Raw genomic sequence first — 18,959 nt, forward strand, 5'->3', positions numbered from 1 at the left:
TGCCAAAGCAATATTGGACAGCTTTTGGTCACAAATCACTGTCTGCTTTATAGAATTATAAAATATTCAGGGTTCAATTGAAAGTTATACCTAATTAACAGCATTAATGGCATAATGTTTTTTTTTTTACAAACAAACAAATACATAAAAAGGATTTAATAGCAAAAATGTGAAGCTTGCAATTTGATGTAAACTTGGATATAACTTTACACAATAAAAAGCCAACAAGTCATTTTTCACACTAAAACCATGGTAACATGCATATACAGTTGTATACACCTTGTGTCTTCCATTGTAAGTACCTCACTGTGAGCAATTTTTTATTTTATTTTTTTATTTTTTTAAGAAAAAAACGAAAATTTTTAGTGTAAAAATGTATTGTTGTAGACAACATTATGCCACAAGTGCTGTCAACGGAGCTTAACTTACGGAACCCGGATTCTCTATTTTGGAAGACCAATATGCACATATTCCTATTTTTATTCTCATTTATATTTCTGAACTCTGTGAATTGATATCCTTATTAACATGTGCTGCACTGTGTTGTCACTGACCTTAGCGCACTAATACATTATCTGGTAGTCCAACATTTTTAACTCAGAGACACATGCACACATCTAATTAATGAGGGTTTGTATGGCTGCGACTGTCCAGACAAAGATTTAATCCAACTGTGATACTGTTTGTCCAGAGCTGTGTCTGTTTAAGTTGTCCTGCAATGTCATCTTTCAGTCTTGGACTGATGGGCACTAGCAGATACACACACATACACATAATTAAAGAGCATGCTAACCGATTTCCATTTAATTAATGACCAAGCAATTCATGCAGTCTGATTTTATGTAACAAACTCTAGTGATAGATATACTCACATATGTTTTTTTATGTTTTGAAATGTATCTCATTTCACACACATATAATTCTTCCACTTCCCCCCATTAAGATATTACACTGTGGATGTGACCCTTTTGAAATATCCCAATCAGAGGTCTCTGTAGGGGTCTCTGTGTAAACCGCAATGCTTCTTTCTTTATGCTCAGGGGACAGCGAGACCTCACTTCAAGGGTTCAGGCTCCACACTGTGTGTTACTCGCTCAGCTCAGGGGAAGAATAATAATGTCCTCCACCAGATAAGTTCCATGACAATCCCTTTAAGTTCTTTTCAACATGCCATAGCTGATTGGTCTTTCTATAAATGACCTTTCTATAAAATACTTTAGAAGCTGATCAGAGATCAGTTGCTGCATGTTGTAGTCTGTGATGATAAAGGCATGGGAAGCTGATATGGGAACAGTTATTAAAAGCACACAGCACACTCGGGCCTCCAGGAATTCACCTATGCCTGCTTCTGTCCTTTTGTTTGGTCCATAAAAGAGTTTTCTGGAGTTCAGTAAGGTTGAGAGTCCAACTCGTGTCCAGCTAGTTGAGAGTTTAAGAATGTAATATAGGCAGAGTAATTAATTATAGCTTGGTTATTTACACTAGTGGCAATAAAATATTGCCATTGTTTACTGAGGGACTGAAAGTTAGCTTATATGAGGGTGTCAACAAGTGAATTGTTTTCAACCTTTTTTTTTTAAATAATCGTTTGAGCAGTTTTTAATCATTTTTATTATTAAAATTATCACAAATTGATAATAGTTCCTTATATTTGTTGTACTGTTTTGCCACCAAAAAAAAATGTCACTAATGTCACTACCTGCAAGATAGCACAACCCAACTTTTGTCAGTTCAAAACATTAAAAAAGACAAACAGGATGGAAACACATAAGAAAATTTAAATGATTGGCCAATTAAAGCAATATTCCAAAAACGTTCCCTTTATTTCGAGAAAGAAAAAGATAAAAGTAAACCCATCCTGTAAAACAGGATTCTCACCTGTCCAGAGGGGGGCGTCAGGAGGAGTGTCAATGTTTAAGCTGCAAACAATTGCAAATAATAACCTAAATAATCGTTCAAACAGCAGTCATCGAGTCTGATTTGAGCAATCAAGAATTAGGTGAAGAAACTGGATGTTGCTCATCAAAACTGTATTTGTTTAGTCCGCAACTTGTTCCTCAGTCACCTTTGACCGCTCGCCGCCTCTCAGATTCGCTGGCCTTTGTCCTGCTGCCCCGTGAAATCCAGAGAGTGCTGAAGCCCTCAGATGTCGTTGTTCTTGCGCGGATTACAGAGAGGCAGATGGACAGCGGGTCGTGGCCTGCGCAAATCCGCCCTCCCCCGTGCTTTTGTCGGGAATAAGAGTGGATTTATCAAAGCACTCCCTCTATGCCCTTCTCATGCTTCAAACACGCTGCCGTCGCAACAACGATTTATATTAATCATAAATAATATAGCCTATGACAGCTCCTCCTGCCATATCACTAACTGGGACAGGTTTTATATTTTAATTTCCAAATATTTGAATAGAATAAAATCTGGAAAATTGATCATATCATTCGCCTATCATTACCAGGCTACTGACTAAGCTTGGTAGCCTAATATATGATCTTGATCGGGTGGACGAGAATCGGTTCTTCAGAACCGGTTCTATTTTAGCCTACCAGTATAATCCCATTCCCGAACAAAAGATTTTCTCTTCAGTGAATCAATGGTATTTTATAATGAATTTATAAATGATGTTATCACTTTTGTTTAATATTGCTATTCAATATATAGTTGGTAACAATTGTTTAATTACATGCATGCATTAATTGCATGTATTTCTGATTGGTTATAGTTGTTGAAATCTGAAATGATCATCATTTGACAACAGACTGCTGAGGACAGTAGGCTTCATGCAATCTGTCTTTTTCAAAGTATTTTTGCCTCAAAGTACTGAAATAATCATTACAGTAACAAGAATTGTTCAAAGGAATTAGAATCGGAACTAGAAACGTGAAATTCCTTACGATTCCTTTGAACTCAAGACGCTTTACCTGTTGTTGTGACGTAGACCACGGGGCGGGGCACACTAGGATTTGACTGAAGCCTCTGTTGCCTATTAGAGATTATTCAGGCGGCTGGAAAGCGAATTCACGCTTTTGGCTTTCTTTCTTAGGCTTGTACATTTGACTTTCTGTTGTATATGTTTTTGAAATCTCACACTGGACATATTCAGATATCATTTACTCGGACAGGAATATCGGATGGTCAAACGGGACAATTGAATTTGTGTTCAGCACGGGCTGGAGGATTTAAACGACAGGCTACAAGCGCGTCTTCTGCTTTAAGCTTCTGACAGCGAATGTATTACACATTGGATTCAACTTCGGGAAAGTTTAACATTTGCTCGGAAGCAAGCAGATTTGGTTTCTACCCATATTGTGGGATGCGCTGAATTGCGCTGGAGAATATTTCGAGACTCAAAGAAAGAGAACACCGTGAACGTTCTGAATTTCTGTTCTATTGTCAAATACAAGAATATGCTGACTTTAAATTAATTTAATAGATATAAGCATCGATATTTCATATCTTAACTATTTAATCCCCTTAAAATCTGCGTGGCCAAATCTACAACATTCTTGCTATAATGACCTGGAGCTGAGACTGGAAATAAAGGACTGTCTCCGAATTTGTAGAAGAGCGGTTCGGGTTGTCGGAACATGAAGTCAGTTACCGGTCTGTTTGTTGTAAATGTGTTGCTGTGTTCAACGATCTCGTCCTGGAGCGCGACTGCCAACAGCTATGGAGGTGAGTTCGGCTCAAATGATGAAAGAGAAACTGATAGCTAGCCTATTAGAATGACACCTCTCACTGAAATGTTTGAAACACAGAGTAGCAATACTCAAATAAAATCGGTTTTAAAAAGTAAAATAAGAAATAAAGTGTTTTTTGACACTTTTGGTGTGCGAACTTTTGCATTTTTCGAAACAGCGAAAAGTCTATAGGCGGGAGGCAGGTGACAACCTGTGCGCGCACACTTCCTAATCCCCATAGGATTAAAACACGTGACAGGAATAGTTTGGTTCGTGGAAATTGTCGATTCTGTATCGTTTTTGTTTGGTGTTTTGTGTAATCATAAACATTCTCTTTAGTGTTTCTATGTACTTTTCTTTCGACGAGTCCTATAGGCTACTTTATGATTCGGGTATGATAGATCGATAGATAGAAAGACAGACACATAGATAGATAGATAGATAGATACTTGATACCGTGTGCAGCCAGACAATAATAACACTATACAGTATGCAGAAGTAGCCTAGGCTACTACACATGTATTGCAATAAATATAGCTATGACATTAGCAGGTGTACATTATAAACGAGATACGCAATTTACTCAATGAACACATTATATATTACAGCAATTAGTAGGCCTATGTTCCTATATTTGTCAAGAAAACGTTTAATAAAATGCTGTGTATGCCTAATTTCAAAGGAGAAATAAATATGTATATAAATATGTGTGTGTCAACATTCATGGGGGCAGTCATGTTTCCTCCAACTTTGTTTTTCTGGATTTGTAAATGTGAATGATGTGTTTACACTCGTGTTTGCCTTATTTTGCAGAGACTCTCTCACTTTCTCAGCAGTATAGTTCGCTCAACGTGCAGGTAGTCAGACTTGCACATTTATATGTAGACTACCTTGAAACAGCAGTTGACAGTTTGGGGCAGACTGCATAATGCATAGTAGATAGTGATTTGCTCTTTCCATAGGCATGATGGTGCTGAGGTTACGTGAAATGCCACTCTGAAGGAAGGACAGAAGAAAATGTACTTAAAAACACTACAGCACCTTGATCATCCCTCCTCACCTGTGCACTGTTTAGATACTGTTGTCCACTCACTGGCCCATTTTAAGCTCTCAGTACCACTGTAGAAGTGCTTTTTGCATTAAGCATATTCTGTCCAAAGTTATTTCTGCCAGATCAATGTCATTTAGAAGTGTTTTATGCACGAAGGGTTTCATACACTTACAGTTGTGCTGTTGTACTGAGTATCCTCACATCACAATACTCTGGTCAGGAATGCTGTGAAAACAGGAAAGCCGGGTGATGTTATACTAAATATCAGGAACGTCTTTTGACCAATGCAATAAAAGCACTGCTGTATGAAATGTATTATACTGTGTGACCAGCAATGAGAACATTTTTATGTTTGCAGACTGCAGTCTTTTATTTGTTTGGCTGCTGTAGAGAGAGTTATATGGGAGGCCATGATAATAATACTTAGCTTTCACATTCCTGTGATTTTCAAAATGTGTTATACTCTAGTGCAGTCCATGTGCGTCTGGCTTCACTGCCTGATTGTTTGAAGAAAAATCCTTGGCTCATATGGGTACCCTCGAATAGTGTTGTTTCTAAGACTGCTCACATGAAAATGATTAGGAGCTGAAACACAATGGTCACCATTTCACACATTAATGTGGCATTGTGAAGCGTGACTGAATCAAAATCTCCTGTTTTGGAAACAAGCTTTAGACAATGACGGACAATTTGTAGAATTCAGGATTTCCATTTTAAAGTTCAGGACTGGTTGTTTGGTGATGTGGAATGAGCATATTCATGCTGGCTTCATGTCTCAAAAAATCTCAAAACAAACATCAGAACAAAGTAGTTTGAAATATAAAATGGAATGCAGTAAGAAACATGGAGAAATAGCGGTAATAAATAAAGGAATGTAAAAGTAGACAGGTTTAATAAGGTGAATCTTGTGCCTTGGTTTCGGATATTTCACTTCCACCTACACATGGTCATGACTTTTGCATTCTTCTCACAGCTCACTCCTACAGTGTTATATGGTCTCCTGTGCATCAGCAGAAAACCTCACAGACGTTTTGTGCTGCATTCCTAACAAAGAGGCAATGGGCTTTCTGTGTTAAATGTCATAGCTAACGTAAGCAGACTGATGAGAGCTGTATTAATTTTCATGGTATAACAATTTAACTTTGTGTTAAGAATTTGTAATGGGAGGATGTATAGTGCAGTTTTTTGTGTCCAGCATTTAGCCAAATTCTTGACCTTTTGCTCAGGCCTGCATAAATAAACCAAATATTTTCTGTGACAGAAGGTGCACAGTTTGTATGATCCTGTTCATGATCTGTTTTGCTGATGTTAATGTTTTATAGCTGTCTGAGAAGGGGCTCTCTTGGGAATTCCTCTGATTTAATTTAATGTCTTTAGAAACACTTTAAAGTGCAGTGTTGATTAGATTATCTTTTTTCAAGGGTATATTCATGTAAATGTAATATAATAAAAACAGCAAAACAGGCTAATAGTACCCAAGGTCTAATGAAGGTCCTTCCAGGCGTTGGAGGGTAAGACCAGCGTGGCAGACAGCTTGGGTCAAATGTCAGAGGTCACGCTTCCTTTTTGAATAGGTTGTCTAGTCTGTTTAGGGATACTTTACTTAAGCTTTTTTGTCTTTTTCTTACACTTTTAATCCCAGTTTCTTCTCAGTTTATTAAATCCATGTTACAAAATGACTTTATGAACTGATTAATGGTCAGATGGATTACCTAACAACCCAGACTGACAATTTCAGCCAAGACAACACAAATCCACAACCTCGTCCCAACTGACTCTCAGACAAGGAGGATAAATCTGTCACTGAGAGAGCCAAAATGGCATGTCAGTCTATGTTTGCCGTCTGTTTGCTTGACCTGGAGTCGTTTGTAATGATGGTAAAATGGTGTGAAGTCACATTTGATGCGTGCCTGTGTTTTGTTTTTTGCACATCTCTTCTCAGAAACTTATCCAGATTTTCCAGCTATAAAGCATTCTAAGTTTTTAGTCTTTCGTTATATAAAAACATGACTTTATTCGGAATCTCACTGCTTGAAATATGAATTTTCAGATTTTTCGATATCGATTTTTACTTTAAATTCGTGTTTAGTAGTTTTATAGCATTCAAAGTCTGACCTTTTCAGTTAAAGGTACATTCTGTAGTTTGGCAATAATTTAAAAGGTTTTACACATTGAAGGGGTCATGACATGGATATTTTTTTTACTATTTTAATATGTTCCTTGAGGTTCACTTATAATGTTAATAAAGGTTTTTGCACAAACAAGTTTCTAAGGGGCACTTTATGACTGGCTAATGTCATTGCATAGGAAATAGTATGACCACATGCTATGCAGTGTTTTGAAGACATTATCTATATAAAACTGTAATTTACAGACAAAGCATTATGAAATTATATGCTTATGTTTTGCGATACAGCTGTTGTCAGTTGGCTGCTTCATCTTTCAACAAAAGTTTCTTTGCAAACTCCATTACACTGCCTTGCAAGCTGCTAGTGGGCAGGGCCTGTGGTGCAATGATGTGATGATGGCAGTCAGATGCAAATGTATTTGCCCGTGATTTCACAAATCCCACAATATTCAAACAAGCTGTTTTTAGAGCATAGTTAAATAAATGATTTGTTTATAATGACGAGCACGTTTTAAGCTATGAGGCAAATTTGATTTCTCATGTCATGACCCCTTAAAGAAATATGTTTTAGACAGTGGAACACACTTACTCTCATGCTTTACCAGTGGAGACAATGCGAGAATCAGTACCTGTAAGGCCGAAGAAGTAGTAAAGGTCTGAGGCCAGATGACAGAAAGACAGACAAAAAAAGAATGAGCGTAAACATACAAGTTTGAAAGATTTGAAAACATTCCGAGTAGTGATGTCAAAGTTCACTCTAAAAAAAATCTGTAAAAATGGGGCACAATATACTGTATAATTTGAAGGTATTTTTCCATATTTATTGTTTACAGTTTTATTTTACCAGTATTTTGAATTTTACACTTAATTGCATTGTGTTTTAGAGTTAACAGAAATGTCCGTAAAATTAATGGATAATGTTGTGTGTAATGAGATTTATTTTTTACAGTGTTACTTCTTATTTGTTGGACTGGTAAAGCAATTAATTATTGTGTAAAACTCCCTAATCTCAGTGTAATTTACATAACTCCCAGAGATGACCATGCTGGTCTTCGTTAAATAAGTGCAGCATCTAATTGTGGTATCGCTACTTAAAGTACACAAAGTACAGTGATGCTAATGCGAGCTAAATAACTTCTGAATACATATTTAAACAAATACAGAGTTCTGGCATGAAACTTCAGATGGCGCAGTCCGATAGGTCTAGCTCAATCTGACCCGGCGACAACATTGTCACATGGCAGCTGATTGGTTCTCTCCTGTATCGGTAGCCAATGAGCTTACTGTGCAATATAACTCAATCAAATCAATCAAATACCTGGCTTTTGTTTGCTGTAACAGTTTGCAGCGCACTTCAGAAACCCTCCACCTTCCCCAGCTCCACCTGTATAGATCTGCTACAGGGTGATCATGTATGCTATATGGGGGTTTATTCATGTTATATGTGCAGCAGCAGTATTTCTTACATGCTTACCGCAGCATGTTGTGGATGTATTGGCAGTAGCAAGTCTCGGTATCTATCAGATCTATTCCGCCAAGACCAAATACATTAACATGGTCATGTACATTACCATGCCAATCCCTCCGAGATTTGTCATGACAGAAATATAATTATGACAGTGAAAGCTATTGAATGCTCATTTTTGCTTATAAATACACTGTTTGCTCATTATTGTCATAGCTCCAGTGCCTTTTACTAAAATGTATGACGCACACATCCTACACAAAGGCTCACACCCATAAGACTCACGCCATCATATAGTACTTCCAATCCATTAGTGCTCAAGCTTAACAATCAGATTAACTTTCTGGTACAAAAGCGTTTTGTGTTGCAGGAGGCTCGGAGTAGATCCTATGTCCTGATATATCAGAATTACAAAGACAGATGTTTCTGTCACCCTCTGTTTTCTGGCACACACACCCAGACAACTGTCCCCAGTAGAGGATGAATGGACAGTAATGCAGTGTCCTGACTCATCGGTATGTGTTCAGTGCTCACAGACTCCTTCAAGCTTACCAGGATTTCGCCAAGTAGGACATGGTGCTGAATATAAGTCCTTGTTGGTCCTAGAACAACATTGCTATCAACCAATTAAAAGAGCATGTCCTGTTTGGCAAAATCACAGTTACCATCTTTTGAGGTCATTTGTCTGCTCTGTATTATGATGCAGTACAGGTGAAATTATTTCTTAATTCTTTATAGCTTATATTAAAGTTGTTCAAACTGTTACAGAGTAATAACTGATTTCAGCAGCCAAAGGCAATGCAATAATGCAGCTACTGGGTGTTTATGTTAGCAGACCTTTGAGCTTCTGTGTGCGCCACACCTGGAGATGTAACGACCTGTTTCTGTGGTGGTGTGTGACACTATGTGTGTGCTCCCTCTGGGGGAGGTGTGACGGTCCCTACTGTGGCAACCCTTGCTAGAAGAGCTGAGTAAAGACTGCTGCACCCTCAATAAAACTCACACTGCAGGGTGGTAGGAAACAGCTCCCTGTGTCTCATTAAATGTTTCATGTGCTTATTTTAATGAGTGTCTATCTGTTTTCCTCAGCCTGGATCTGTCTGGTACAAAAGTGTAGTACGTTTTTGTGTGTGGCGTTCTGGTGTTATATGTTAAAGCATGCCTTTCAAAACTTAGGGATCTGTAAGTTATTATTATTATTTTTTTAAGCCTTTTACTCTCACCCAAGCTGAAAAAATATAGCAAAAACAGAATATATAGAATATTGTGAAATATAATAAAAAAAAAATTAAATAACAGTTTTCTATTTTAATATGTTTTAAAATGTAATTTATTTGTGTGTGATTTTCAGCTGCCATTACTCCAGTGTTCAGTGTCATTTGGTCCTTCAGAAATCATTCATATATGGTCATTCGGTGCTCAAGAACACTATCAATGTTGAAAACAGTTAGAAATCATTCTAAATGTCTATACTGACACTTTTAATCAATTTAATGCATCTTTGCTTGATTAAATAAATAATAATAAAAAACTTTTACTGACCCCTTACTGAACTTTAGAATTGTAGTGTATATCTCTCAAAGGAAAAACATTTAATTACCTGCTCTCATTGGCCAGTGACTGACTCTGCTCATGAATATGTGATAAGCCATCATGATTGATGGAGGTGCTGTGGGAGGGGACGGAGTCTAGAGCTGCTGAGCTCTGTGCTGATTGGAAAGTATTGATCTGAGAGAAAGATGGGACATGATGACACAGTCCAAGGAATATGTGTGCATTGATCTGTTCTTAGATATTATTGAGTTAGTTCTGAATGTCGACCCTTGCTTTTAGTTTGTTTGATGCACTCTCTGGCATACCATTACTTTTTTAGCACCATTCTTTCTTTAGTCATGCACTCACTACTTATAGGGAAAGTGATTTTTCAAAACCCATTAGACTTTGCCATCTTCGTCCCTCCCGTTTCTGCTATAGACAGGAATCATACTTCAATTCATGCACTGTGTTGGAGAGAAGTGTGCTATCAGGCTAGTAGGTAAAAATGCATATTATGCCAGTACTTCCTGCACTGCTTTTTTTTTAGTGGTGCTGCATGCTGCTGCTGAATCTACATTCTTATGGCAATTAATATTTTACCCAGGTTTGCAGTCTGAATTGAATGTGGTGAGATGAAAATAAAAAAAAACAGAAAAACGTGCATTGCCGACTGCATTCAATGAAATGCCAATATACATACATACATAATAGACTATTTATTTAATTAATCAGATAGTTTCTAAGTTACTAGAAAAGACAATTTGGGGTGTGAGTGTGTAGAGTTTATGTTGTAGAACAAAAATGTTTAAGGAAATGTATATTGATAATCAGACGATCTGACTTTTTTGCCTGGTGGACATTAAAAAATATCATAGTCTTAAGGCCCGTTCACACCAAGAACGATAACTATAAAGATAACTATATTAGCGTATACACCAGTGGACGATATCATCTGCTTATTCTAAGCGGACATGTGTCTGCTGCTTTAAATTCTTGAGCTCGTTATAACAGGATTGATTCTGATTGGTTGTCAATGTTTTTATCGTTCATCAGCTGGAAAAAATTGTTCTGAAAGTGATTCCAACTATATTGTTTCTCTGTGCCTTTATCTTATAGCTGTGGTGTGGACTCTGCTATTCTTTTATATTGAGAACAATTTTTAGAAATATATCTTTATTGTTATTGTTTTTGGTGTGAACAGGCCTTTACACTGAGAGAGGGACCACCTAGACACCAAGCATCACTCACATTTTATTTTGAAATTGTAACCTTCAAGGGAAATTTAATTTAATGTAATTTAAGTTTAAACTTTCTCTCGCTCTCTCTCTCACACTTGCTGTATCATTGGTTCTTTTTCTCATTCTGCTTGCTTGTGGTTGGTTGGCGGTGTTGTTTTCGGGGTCTGCTCCAAGCATGACTGTGCCAGCAAGGAAACCCATTCAAACCCTTAATGGCAGGATGCAGCCTTGAGAAAACAAAGGAAGACTGGAGTTCTCCCTACACGCATTCACACACACATACACATACACACAAACACGACCCTCCCCGTTTCAATCAGAAAAGGCCTGACTAATGGAAATCACTGATTGTTCTGTGGAGGTGAAGGTGGAGGATGTAAAACCCATGCCTTGTTAGGTCCCTTCTCACTTTCATCCCTTTCTTTATTGCTGGCCTGTAATTGGCCACTGGAGGTGGTAATTAAAACAGGATGCCTTGTGAAATACTGAGGAAGGTTAAGTTGTCAAATGGAGGTTTTTCCTGACTGGTCTCATTGCAGGTTGCCTGTTTATGCTGATCTAGGTTCAGCCCTTCCGACGCTGAGCCTGAGATCTGATCAGTGCGCAAAGAAAACCACTAAAGACTCCCTGTCGTGGCCATATGGGGAGAAGTGGATGCTGGGAAGTCCAGACGCAGCCTGAGCTTCTGTGCGGTGGCTGTAATATAAAAGGGAAATGGGAAAAAGATGCAAAATGTTTTTTTGCATATGTTTCGGATGGCTGTGCAACAGATGCCACCCCTCCCTCTCTTTCACTCTCTCATCAAACTAAAAGGTTGAAGTATCTCTTTCGAGCGAGCAGAAATATACCTCAGACAAAGAAATTATTTTGATGCATGTCTCTCTGGAGAGATTCTTTCACAAATTGAAATGATTTGGAATGAAGCCAAGCGGGGCAAGGAAAGAGTGTTGCAGGAAGCAGAGTGTGTGTGTTTCCTGCTTTCTCTGTTTCTCTCGCCTCCCTCTGGTGCTTGTGTGGCTGCTCCTCTGGTTTTGGTAAAAGCAGCATGCTAGAAAATCATTATTGCCTTGTTCCATTATGGTAATTCAAGTGTTGTGTTTTTGCAATGTAAAAGGCTTTCTGAGTCGGGCGCGATCGAGAGATGCATAGAAAGAGGATGAAACTCTAAAAGCGCACACAGGCTTTGATCTCATACTTTGACTTTACAGAGGGAAAATATTAACCAGGCTCAAAAAGCTTTGTGATATGATGAGAGTGACTGGAGTTAAAGAACAGAGAGAAAGAACAGAATGGAGGGATAAGGCAGAAAAGTGTAACGAAGAGGAAAGAGAGTGTCACCAGATGAGGATTTAATGGTGTGAGGTTCGGTTTTGTGTATTAGCCACTAATAGGATTGCATTAGAGAGGTCGGTCTCAATGTGAAACACACAATCTTTGACCCCAAATTCAAAATTTAGAATAAGAAATTATATTTTGCAGAAAGAAAAGTGTGCTTGTTTGTAGGACCATTACGTATTTTTGCATTGTGACACTGTTTTTATGATAATGATATGATAAAAATTCTCTTTACCGTAATGCAAAACCATCTTATTCTCATTAATGTGAATTACTGTAAAATGTGAAAAATATCAAAATACAATAATAGTTAGTAGTATGTTTACTGCATTTAATTTATGAGAATTTGAAGAAAAATATTTATTTTTCATCTACCTTAATTAATGTATTTTAGCTTTACTGTTTTTACTTAGTACTACACTACCGTTCAAAAGTTTGGGGTCAGTAATTTTTTTTAGCACTTTTATTTAGCAAATTGATCAAAAGTGACAGTTAATACTTTTACAATCTTTTGAAAGGTTGTGGGTGAGGGTAATTTTGATTTTAGTCACTCTATCAGTTTGGATGGGAGGGGAGAGAAAACGAATACACCACACAAAAAAAAATCAGTTGGTTTGTGTGGTTGTGTCTGCGATTCTGCATTAATGTGCACATGTTAAGTCAAGTCAAGTCACCTTTATTTATATAGCGCTTTTAACTATACAGATTGTGTCAAAGCAACTGTACAGCATTAATTAGGAAAATAGTGTGTCATTAATGCAAAATTACAATGGTAAACACTCAATTTTCAGTTAAAGGCAGTTCATCATTGAATTCAGTGATGTCATCATCCAGCTCAGTTCAGTTTAAATAGAATCTGTGCAATAAAGTCGACGATATCGCTGGAATTTAAGTGTCCCCAACTAAGCAAGCTAGAGCTGACAGCGGCAAGGAGCCAAAACTCTATTGGTGACAGAATGGAGAAAAAACCTTGGGAGAAACCAGGCTCAGTCGGGGGGCAAGTTCTCCTCTGGCCAGACGAAATCAGCAGTTCAAATCCAGGCTGCAGCAATGTCACATTGTGCAGAGGACTCGACTGGTTCCTGTGGTCTTGTCCCAGTGACCGTCTAGGAGACAAGGTCTTTACTGGGGATCTGTCTCTGGGGCTCATCTAGTTGTCCTGACATGTCTATCAGTCAAATATTTTAGTCAACATGTAGGTCACTAAATAATGCATTAGTGTCCTGGCTTCAATTGAATGCTCTTACTGATTCATTGGAATTTCAGCTTGTCTGTTATATTACTGAACCGTGAATGACTCGCTATAAACCACCTGTTACACATTGCCTCCAACCTGTGTCTGTCTGTCCTCATTAAGGAAAACTAACATGGCACTTCACAGGTTCAGTTTTTGGTCAGATGCTCTATGCCAGGGTTCCTCAAATCTTGCCCTGGAGGGCCAATGCGCTGCAGAGTTTAGCTCCAACCCTGATCAAACTCACCTACCTGTGATTTTCTAATGATCCTGAAGACATTGATTAGCATGCTCAGGTGTGTTTGATTAGGGTTCGAGCTAAACTCTGCAGGAAAGTGGATCTCGTGGGCCAGATTTGAGGATCCCTGCTCTATGCTCACTGGTTAGTCATTGAGTGAGCGTTAAATTTGTACCAGAAGCTTGGGGAGTCTGTAATTTATAGTTTGTAAATCCAGTAAAATCATCATTAAAGATATTTAAATGCATCAAGCATTCAAAAACATTTATTCAAAGGAGATAAGTTATATACAACTCACTCTCTCTCACATCTCCCCCTGCCTTTTGATGACAGGAAATGCATTCAGCATGTTCTTTTACAACAGGAAGTTGCTTTAGATATCATTTTGGCCAAAAATTGCATATTGAGTAGACTAGTTACTACATTTGAAGAGCAATTTGTGACTGTTAAAGGGGCCATCGGATGCAAAATTCACTTTACATGTTGTTTGAACATAAATGTGTTTTGGAAATGTGTGTACACATCCACCCTATAATGATAAAAATCCACCCAGTGTTTTTTCTTTAAATCCCCTTTCTCAAATCAGGCCGTTCTGAGATTCCTGTCAGAATGACGTAGTTCTGCACAGGCCGCTCCCACGATAGTTGATTGACAAGGCCGTCTCCCCCTGAGTGAGCTGTGAGCTGTCTGCCATTGTGTTGACTCCAGTGCAGGGGAAGACAAGAATGTGTCCGATTGAGGTGTTTTGTTGTTGGATGTAATAATGAACATAGCAGTCGTCATTTACTCCCGACATTTGAGCCACTGAAGACGCAGTGGATTAACGTTACTTTAGTTTTTGAAGGGAATGCGCAGATCCCCGATCTGCCTAAATGCGTCTATGTTCGCGTGAATCATTCGTGATCCAGCTTCTTCTACAGAAGTGAGTATAAGGTTTTTTTTAATGAATATTTGCAAATCGCCTTTCCTAATAATGTGCTAGTTAGCAAGTTACGCGGCTGAAGTTTACAGTCTGCACATCACCCCATGGAGGGAGAGGGGCGGGGATAGCAGAGCTCATTAGCATTTAAAGGAACATGGACTAAAACAGCTTGCTGAAAGCAGAACTGATTTTGACAGCGTAAAAGGGTGTTTTTTACACTACCATTGAGAAATGTTTGAAATATTGAGAAAACACTTTATTAAATAAGTGTTAAATAAAGTATGAATGAATATAGTATGAATAAAATCAGGATGTACTATGTCAGCCATGCTGTCAATGAGATAGTAAAGTGTCATCATCTCAGTACTTTTCATCTACAGTTTTATGAATACTGTGAATTGGGACATACAACTCTTTTCACATATTGTTTTTCACCTATTATATAGTATCAGAGCAAACAAACAAAGTTACTGTATTCAAAATGTTGTCCTCTATCAATGCAGTACTCACTGTAAAATATTTGAATATTTAGGAGTCTCTAATGAGTTGAATTGAAGTCTATAATATTTGTATAATATTAATAAAGTGAGTGAATCTCCTCAATGACCTCATCGCAATTCTAGGACATTAACTGACACAAAGTAACATTCGTTCAATAAACATTAAACCACATGCTAATGGAGTGTAACCAGAACACACCATATGCACACAAGAGACAGAGGTCGATCACATCAATTTATAAATATATAGCAGATCAGCTTACAGATATATAGTGAGTGTCTAGAAGCATGTGTGGTTTAGACTCTGTAAAGCTCAGCATTGCTGTATAAACAGTGAGTGATGATGTCACTCTGAAGATGTACATCAAGGAAAGTCTGAAATAAACCAGGTAAAATGTTGACTGTATCTTCTGTTATGACATTTAGTCAAACATTTTAAATAGGGTGGTTTTATTTTAGCCACTAAAGCATGTTTTTTTCTATAGAGTTTTGACCGTATATAGTGTTTGGGCTTGAGCTGCTCCAAATGACTGAATGCAGACAATTGTGTTTGTTGTACATGTACAGTTTCAAAGGCTGTGATATAGTGGACACAGGCGGCTGTGTTTTACATCATTCTCTCTCTCTCTCTCTCTCTCTCTCTCTCTCTCTCTCTCATTAGTCTTGAGGGCTCTCAGTATAAGACGTAAGAACTCATGTCCAGAGGTACCAGGCAACCATGCCTGACGACAGTCAGCTGAGATTTGTTTCTGTGCTTGTTTGTTTGTGTGTTATAAATATAGCCTCTAAAATATGGCACAGCTTGTTTACTTGAAAAATTTATGTTTCGTTTGTTTACGTCTGAGCCACATGTTTGAAAAGGAACAAACAAGCAACAATTTACATTAAAGTTTTAAAAGAATTGTTTCATTTGTAGAAGAATACTTAATGTCACACGACTTTCAAATAGGGGAGGCTGTCGAATGAAACTGCTGCAATATATCTATATATCAGTAACTATAGTAACATTTTGAGTCATAAGTGTGCTTTTGGACACATGCATTGAACAAAGGGGTGTGGTGTTACCTTTTACCAAAAAAATCAACACCTATAATTTCACAACCAAACTTGATTTTGTTGCCACCCCTCTGTCAATCTGACTGGGGATACAAAATTAAAAGAAAAAAGAAAAAAAACTTTAAACAAAATCCCCGAAAATGTCCAAAGTCATACCGGATGACACGAAATGATGCAGAATTTTTTTGTGGCAAATGAACAGAAATATCTGGGTGCAGGAAACTCAGAGAAAGAGTAGACATTGTTCATTTTCATATACTAACAACATTGTAAAAATACAAAGCTGGTTAAAAATCGGTGAACGTATCCTTAAATGAAAGGAAATGTTTTCAGGAGAAGGGTATCAAATGCTTAAACAAAATTGAATATTATTTACAATATAATGCTTATATAACTATTATTTATAATATATAAATAATTATATTCTTTTAGTTGATAATATTTATGAATTATATATAATTCATTCATAATGGTTTAATGATGGTTTTATATTTTTGTATGTTACTTTTTAAAATTTCTATTCATTGTGCTTCATAATTGTTTTTCTACTTAACTTTTCATTGACAATAGGCAATTTAATCGCAGGTCTCGTTGTGACAGCCATATAGAGTGAGAAAAAAGGTTGACACTTGTTCAATAAACTGCATCTTTTGTCCTGAATAATAACAGAAATGTTTACTTTATTTTAAATACCTATTTGTACTTAAACGTCTGTGTCTATGCTGAAATTTGTCAAAAATAAACTTACTCTAAGAAATATTTACTGGAGTGAAAAGTATGACAACTATCCCTGGGCTCCCTACACAGGTTTTCCATGTACATGTATGATGACGCATGAGTGTGCATGAAAGGGTTTTCACTTTCAGTATTAATGTTGAACGACCATCTGAAAACCAGCTTTTTGATCATATGAAGCCTGTCTACCTGTATGTGTGATGTGCATAAATATTTCTTAGTGTTTAAAGGGTGTGTGTGCTATAGACAAAATAATATAATAGCCCTGAAGAGTTTATTCATCACATCCTGCCTTTATGACACACACACACAAACTACGGCAATGGCATTTGAAGGTGAAATTCAAGACATACTGAGAGAGAATGAGGCCTTATAGAAGAAGAGAGAGAGACAGAAAAAGAGAGAGAGGTCAGATGTTGGTCCGTGGTTAATGCGTTTATCTCAACTATGTTTGTGCTGTCAGATGTGTGCTATTGTTTTGTCCAAGGACACTAACTGGGAAAGTCAGTGCACTGCTGATAAATTTATTCCCTGCTATTCTGCTGTTGAATGAGATGTGTGTGTGTGTTTGCTACACTGAAAGAGCATCTATTCATTCTCCACAGTGACAGTGAGACACACACTGATGTGAAGTGATCTCCCCTCAAGGGGTCTTACAGAGAGAGAATAACAGCAAAAAGAAAGACATGCAGGAGGAAAGCAGGATCTAAACAGAATCGCAGCCACTCCATTTAGATGATCATTAATAATTCATGTATGAGTAAATGAACACACACTGCTTTTTCTAACCTCATAAGCAAATATTATTGAACAGGTCCTTTTAAATACGATTACTGCAGTATAAATGTAAGGGGAAAAAAGTATGTTCCTTGGATTAGAGTGTGTGATAGAGATTAATGCGACCTCCAAACAATGCCACAGTGTGAGTGTGTTTGTGCGCCATTGTTTGTAGTGGAAGTGAGCCTTTGGCTCGACATTATCAGTGTGTGATAAAGTGCAAACAAGAACACAGCTAAAGTGTAAAAATTACTGCTGTTGAGTACATAAACACACACATATAAAGCAGAGGCTACATTACAGCATTTCTAGGTCACTCAACAGTTTGCTCTTCATTCCTAAATGGGTCCATGTTGGTTTTGGTGTGTTGAGTTGTATAGTCCTTGCAAAATAATTAACTTGGCTGAAGTGTTAAAGGGATAGCAAAAATGAAAATTCTGTCTTAATTTACTCACCTTTATGAGATTCCAAACCTTCAAATGAAGATATTTAATTAATTAATTAATGAAACTTTGGAGATTTCTGTCCTTTCATTGAAACTACATGCAATCAAAACTTCGGTTCGGTTCATAGAGACATTGTAAAAGTAATCCATATTATTGAAACATGATTGCTTCATATGATGACCAGATTTAATTTATGCTTTTATTCATATAAATACTGATCAACAACACAAATACATAGAGCACATCAGATATGGTAAACAGTAGCTCAGAAATGCTTGCTTGATGCCTGAAAGTGGGGTTTGTTTTTGTGTTTCAAGCAAGTATGGTTAAGCTTGTGTTTACCATATTTTATGTGCTCTATGTATATATTGATCAGTGTTTATAAATGAGTTACAATATACTTTATAATGCATTAAAAGTTTTGGTTGCTTTGACTTTTAATGTATGGACAAAAAGGACGAGAGAATATTAAAATATCTTCATTTGTGTTTAGAAGATGAATAAAAGTCTTATGGGTTTGAAATGACTTGAGGTTAAGTTAAGTTGAGGTTAGGGGTGTGAGCTATCCCTTTGAGCTATGTACGAAATTACATACTGAGTATGTGCTGCATTTGATATTGT

At 37.3% G+C, this 18,959-nt stretch overlaps 1 protein-coding gene across 3 annotated transcripts in view; it reads left to right on the plus strand.

Annotated features, from left to right (window-relative positions):
- The first annotated feature begins 2,970 nt into the window (after positions 1 to 2,970).
- sema4f (sema domain, immunoglobulin domain (Ig), transmembrane domain (TM) and short cytoplasmic domain, (semaphorin) 4F) overlaps positions 2,971 to 18,959 on the plus strand; it is a 74,350-nt gene continuing 58,361 nt past the window's right edge. For all 3 annotated transcript variants that reach the window (XM_016529789.1, XM_016529791.1, XM_016529790.1), the window contains exon 1: positions 2,971 to 3,672. In XM_016529789.1, coding sequence (XP_016385275.1) covers positions 3,585 to 3,672 — 88 coding nt within the window. In that variant the 5' untranslated portion in view covers positions 2,971 to 3,584. The remainder of the gene's footprint in view (positions 3,673 to 18,959) is intronic.

This window comes from Sinocyclocheilus rhinocerous, unplaced genomic scaffold (assembly GCF_001515625.1).
Source record: "Sinocyclocheilus rhinocerous isolate Xijiao unplaced genomic scaffold, SAMN03320098_v1.1 scaffold1382, whole genome shotgun sequence".
NCBI lineage: Eukaryota > Metazoa > Chordata > Actinopteri > Cypriniformes > Cyprinidae > Sinocyclocheilus > Sinocyclocheilus rhinocerous.